Below are 6,296 nucleotides of genomic sequence, written 5' to 3'. Positions count from 1 at the left end.
GGAATCCGGCCCGACCTACCAAACACATCCATAGTATCAGCTTGGGCAACGTTCCAACAAAACAAACATTTGACATGGGACCGGTCAAGCATTTTATGATCGTGACATGTGGACGACTTTTGTGCACCTAAAACATGTTCACATAATCTATTCTCTAGATTTTGTGAAGTATGGTTTAATCTATCTCTAGGCAACTGGAGTATATGTTATTTATACTAGCTGTATGCCCGCGCGTTGCAGCGGTACATTAAAAAGTACTAACTTGAAAAAATTAAAAAAATAACACATCGGCAATATACTTCGCATTTTACCTAGCCGCTTGAGACGCTGACATGTTTTTTTGTTTTTGTAATCTGTAATTGTTAGTTATATCTAAGTCATTTTATAAACTCCTTAATATACAGTCAAACATGACTATTCTAGCGTTGTGCAATTCTTCAAATCAATCTAACTCATAACTTTTTCATTCAGAAGATATAACATAACAAGGTGACACCCATACTAACCATTGAGCTGAAGATATTTAACCATTCACATCCTAATAGGCCAGATAAATTGCAATAGAATTTGGCAGTATATACTACAGAATTGTTACTCCATACTCTTTACAATGCCGCACATAAATCATTCAGCCAGGCCAACATGTACTAACCTAAGCAGACCAGATACCCAACAACAGTAAAAGATTATGTTATGTATAAATCCAAATTCAGAGCACAATTCACGATTTTGGTGCGAGCAAACTATGTTCCGATTTGTATTTCTCCACGTTTTCCTCACCTGCAATTGTAAACAAAACCAAACCATGTGCAATCATTAATTACCTAAGTTGAGTAAATCATTTGCAACTGGTTTGACACTATACGGTTGAGTCTTGAGAGTGGTCAGTTGAACGGAGTGGATAAACCAAAACTGAAGTGTTGATACGCAGCTCCAAGCCAAGCCCGATGAACAGATCGCCTTCGTCCTAGGAAGGTAGAGCAGCCGTGGAAACCCAAGATCGTCGGCCTGATTGTGCGCCTCCACTGCGATGGGACTTCACCACCTCCTACCCTCCCCTGCTCCTCCCCACAATCCTCATCGGTAGGCATCGATGCTGATACTCCCTCCCGACGCCGTCTCTGTGGAGGTCGGGAGGAGGTCGTCCAACAGGCTGGAGACGGCCGCAGGTGGAGGCAGTAGTGGTGACCATGACTGAAGCAACCTAATTTCTCGCCCCCGCCATGTTGAGACGGCCCATCGCCTACCTGCCCTGCTCCTCCCGCCGTCCTTGTCGGCGGTCACCGATGCTCACAATCCATCTCATCGTCATCTCTATGGAGGTCGCCCGACAGGGATGGAGAGGGGCCACGGATGGCGGTAGCCAAGAGGGGAAGGTTAGATGGGACACATCGATAGGTTCGCCGCCGACGCATCCGCCGCTAGGAGACTGCACCGACTGCATGATGACATCGTAGCCGTGGAGGGCCAGGCCGCGCCGTTGCCTCACCAAGGAGAGCGCGCAGCCAGTTCATCGGCCATAGATATAGAGGGGAGATCGCAGCCAGCCAGCCACTACAGGAGAAAGGCAAAACTTCGGTGGTGCGGCTAGTTTATGTACTACAACCCTGTGATCTGTGAACCCGTAGAACGACACTACACCAAGGCCAAAAAACATCGGAAGGCATTGGGAGGCCCAGTTGCAGATCGGAAGGCACTAGGAGTCCTGATTTTTTTGACGGGCGAAAATTTGTCCGGTTAATTGTCTTCTCCGTCCTTTTAACCAATCGTCTTCTTTTTCTGTCCTACTCCTATCGCACAATCGTTGCTAGAGTCGCTGATTCTAATGCCCCAGCGACCATCCGGGTATCCACGACGGAGTCAATCACGCCGGCGCTCGGCAAGAGATTGGGTAGGCGAAGTGCCCATCACTGGAAGCGTCCCGGACTCCCGGCTCGATTCCTTCTACGCAAACATGCAACTCAACGAGGCGGAGATGGTCGGTGGTCAGCTGTAACCGGGAACGGCTGGAACGGTGGCGCTACAAAGAGGCCAACGGCCGGCATCCGTCTCGGCGCGGAAGCTGCTCGAGCACACGCATCGCTCCTTTTGTTGGCAAACTCCGGCAATGTTTGAGCCTCACACGGTCACGCCAGCCGGGGTGATTGAACTAATCCTTCCCCATCCTCGTGCAGCAACCCGTCGGCATCGCCTTTTGCCGCTGGCGGGCTCGACCCGGCTGCCGCTTGTGTTTCAGACATAATTTATAGATTGGCTAGGCCAGTTTATATAGAAACATGATGCTTGCAGGACGATCGTAGCTAGCTAGGCTGGTCTCATACTCTTATCCGGATTGTACTCGTGCGATCAAGGGACTCCTGGGGCAACCGGCTCGTAATCAGCAACGCAACGTACCATAAACCAAACTTCACGTACGAAACCAAACACGGTGGACCAAAACGGACGGTTTATTTGACGGACGAAAAGTTAACCGATTTTTGATCTACCAACACCACCGATCCATAACTTATTAGTAGAGATCAGACCTGCACTTTTGCGAATTTTAAGTTATTCATTTGTTGTGTTTCAAACGGGCCCTCGGCTCGTTTGGTTATAAATAGCCGCAGAGCTCCATTCAACCGCCAACCCGCCACTTCCATATACGAATAGCTAGCTAGTTTTTTCTGTGTTTACCATGGTCGACCTCTCAAACTCTGCAACAATGTCGTCTCCGGCCATGGAAATTGCCCTGGGTTGTATCCACGCCGACCCGAACGGGATAGAGAGCAAGAATGTTACCAACGTCCTTGACCTCTGGCGCCTGAAGAAAGAGATCCCGGCTCCCTTCGTCTGGCCCCACGCAGACACACACCCGTCGTCGTCGACGACGACGGAGCTGGACGTGCCGGTGGTCGACGTTGGCGCGGCGCTGCGCTCCGCCGCCGGGATGCGCCATGCCGCGGCGCAGGTGGCCGCCGCGTGCGCGAGCCACGGCTTCTTCCAGGTGACCGGGCACGGCGTGGACCCGGCCCTAGCCCGCGCCGCACTTGACGGCGCCCGGGGCTTCTTCGACCTCCCGCTCGCCACCAAGCAGCGCGCACGCCGCGCCCCCGGCACCGTCACGGGCTACGCCTCCGCCCACGCCGACCGCTTCGCCTCCAAGCTTCCCTGGAAGGAAACTCTCTCCTTCGGCTACGACCACGACGACGGCGACAGCCGCGTCGTCGTGGACTACTTCACCTCCACCCTAGGCGACGACTTCAAAGACCTAGGGTTAGTAAAACATGCATGACTAAACAGTAAAGACTCAACCAGAGCTCTGCATTTCGATTTCATATTCTACGGAACACACTTGTAAGTAACATATGGATGAGTAATGTCGGGTGGGTGTGTGTGTATGCTGCAGGGAGGTGTACCAGGAGTACTGCAAGGCGATGGAGAAGGCGTCGCTGGCGATAATGGAGGTGCTCGGGGTGAGCCTGGGGCTGGGGAGAAGCTACTACAGGGACTTCTTCGCCGACGGCAGCTCCATCATGAGGTGCAACTACTACCCGCGGTGCCCGGAGCCGGACAGGACGATGGGGACGGGGCCGCACTGCGACCCGACGGCGCTCACCATCCTGCTGCAGGACGGCGCCGTGGACGGGCTCCAGGTGTTTCTCGACGGCACCTGGCGCTCCGTGCGGCCCAAGCCCGGAGAGCTCCTCGTCAACATCGGCGACACATTCATGGTACGTGTATGGTCGCATGTGCACTAGATCTTCCCGATCTCGGTACACCACGGTGTCGCGTCGCGTCTCGTGCCGTGCCCCTCGTACGTGTCGACATGTCATGATATGCATTTAGCATGTATGATGTCCACGGGAACGAACGATCGCATTTAGCTGCTTAGTGCCATCTTTACTACTCCCTCCGATACGTGACAAGTGTCAGGACTTTAGTTTAACTTAATCAAATTTGAACTAGATCTCGACAATTACTATACATCAAAGGGAGTATAGTTATAACATCAGCTTATACGAGAAGCTAACCATGTTATACATAATTAACATGGGTGTGAATCATCATCAGGTCGCACCAACTGCGGATCCCCTCATCTGGCCCATCAATTTAGTGTTTGAGATCCTATCCTTTTGGTTTAGTTACAAATTTTGGAACTTATTACATAATATACATGTATTTTTTATTTTTATATTGGTTATATGAATATATTTAAATATAAAACTTCACATAACATATCTCAATGATTTTTCTAAGAGCCTTTTGAAACTTACACATATGATTTCCTCGAGCCATAAAAAGCATCTACTTTCCTACTTTTTCTTGCGGGCCCTAATTCCTCTCTTTCTATTGGATGCTCAACAAAGTTTAGTCGTGCCCCTATTCCAAAAAAAATGTCCTAACAAATGGTTCGTCCACCCGTCTTTGCAGAGTTCATGGTCCCCCCCCACACCTTTTTTTGAATATTTTGGTACACAAATGACGATGATAAGCTACTCGTACATCTTAAAGGAGCTTTTCTACTACACTTGTCAAGACGATCCATGACAACGATGATAGCCACGATTAATAGGATAAGAAAACTATTCGTATAGAAACCTAAGAAAGAATTGCTTCGAGAACCCTATGCCCTAGCAGATTACTTAACCTCAACAAGGACATCGGGCACAAATATCTCGTTGAATAGAATAGATCCGAGGCATTGGGTACTTCCCATTTTCCTGAAGATGACAAAATTGGGATCTCAACATGGTTCTACTATGTGCATAGTCGCGGATGTTGTGTTCATTTTTGCTTTTTGGCTTCTTCTTATTCTTCTTTTGTTTTTTATCATATTAGAGTTTTCCCTGTTTTATCGTCTCTCACTAAATATTTGCACTACAATTTTATAATACCGAAAGAGAAGAAGTAGCAATTCGGAACACAAAATGAATTTGTCTTCAAGTTTTAGTGTGTCTCACTATTCGAGTTTGCTTTTCAAAAAATGGCCTGAATAGTTATGTTTGACCCCTTGAGAAAAAAAAATCTTCTATATTTAGAAACAGAGGTAGTGGTATAATGAATGATAGACTTGTGTCCTAGAGAAAAAAGTGCAAGCTCTATTAAGCCAATGTTGGAGCTGAAATTTTGTTTTTTTTTTTTTTAACCAAAGGACACAAAGTTGTCCTCGTTCTATGAAAATTTGTATGGACTTCATGTGCACGTAGGACCCACATACTGTATTTGGCTTACTCAGCCTCCAGTGGGTTATGCACGCACGCCTTGACTTGTCTACGCACACATGTACCATAGTGATCGAGTCAGTTGTCTGTTTCGAAGTTTTGAGCCACCAAGACGGAGTGCCAGCATAAGGGTATGTGGTTCCTTTCTGTTTTAGCCGTTTTGGACGCTTGCCTATCTTGGCTGTCGTACGCCGGCAGGCGGTGGTGGTCGGCGGGGCCCTCCCCTCCCCGGTACGGCCCCTGCACGTGACGCCGTCGGTTTCCTAGTTTTGGCGCCAATGCCATGGCATGCCATGCACGACGGATGTAGCTTTCGCTTGCCGTGCGCCTGCGCCTGTCTGCAAGGCATCGGTGAGTCGACCCGGCTCTGCACGTACGTCGTGATGCTCCTTCGTTCCGACACAGCACCGTACGCCTCGTCCACTCTCCCACGGTTCCTCAGTCTTGCACACAAGCTCACGCCTTTCTATCTAGTGATGCACCACGATTCTCACAGACAAATTAGCTCAGCTCACGCTGTTGTAATCATGCAGGCGCTGTCGAACGGGCGGTACAAGAGCTGCCTCCACCGTGCGGTGGTGCACCGGGAGCAGGAGCGCCGCTCGCTGGCCTACTTCCTCTGCCCACGCCACGACCGCCTGGTGCGCCCGCCGCCGCCGTCCTCTCCGGCGCCGGCGCCCCGGCTGTACCCGGACTTCACGTGGGCCGACCTCATGCGGTTCACGCAGCGCCACTACCGCGCCGACAACCGCACGCTCGAAGCCTTCGCGCTCTGGCTCGGCCCGCCAAGCTGCTCCGCCCCGCCGATGTCGCCCGGCTAAGGCCCGAGAGGCCGTCTAGTCCTTCTTTATTTATTATGGTCTTGTATATTTTCTTACGCTGTGTATTGGGGGAGCATGTGAGCTGTATATTGTAGCACAACTAACTATCCTGTCGACTGTCATGGAGCAGCTGTATATTCCTTGCTGCGTGCGTATAGTCAGTCGCTAAGCGTGTAGATGTAAGAAGTACATGTGCCTGTACGATATGAAGAGACAAGTGCTGCTACAAAATGGATCTTATGTATTATAAACCATGATGTCTATTCATAGGTTC

At 50.0% G+C, this 6,296-nt stretch overlaps 1 protein-coding gene across 1 annotated transcript; it reads left to right on the top strand.

The window, feature by feature from the left end:
- The first annotated feature begins 2,638 nt into the window (after positions 1-2,638).
- LOC124705419 (gibberellin 20 oxidase 2-like) lies at positions 2,639-6,296 on the top strand. The gene is made up of 3 exons (XM_047237146.1): positions 2,639-3,252; positions 3,386-3,710; positions 5,735-6,296. Exons 1-3 carry the CDS (start codon positions 2,675-2,677, stop codon positions 6,020-6,022), a joined length of 1,191 nt encoding a protein of 396 aa, XP_047093102.1. The 5' UTR covers positions 2,639-2,674; the 3' UTR covers positions 6,023-6,296.

The sequence above is a fragment of the Lolium rigidum genome, chromosome 4 (genome assembly GCF_022539505.1).
Source record: "Lolium rigidum isolate FL_2022 chromosome 4, APGP_CSIRO_Lrig_0.1, whole genome shotgun sequence".
Taxonomy (NCBI): domain Eukaryota; kingdom Viridiplantae; phylum Streptophyta; class Magnoliopsida; order Poales; family Poaceae; genus Lolium; species Lolium rigidum.
The sequence above is the reverse complement of the archived record's forward strand: the minus strand, read 5'-3'. Positions and strand labels throughout refer to the sequence as shown.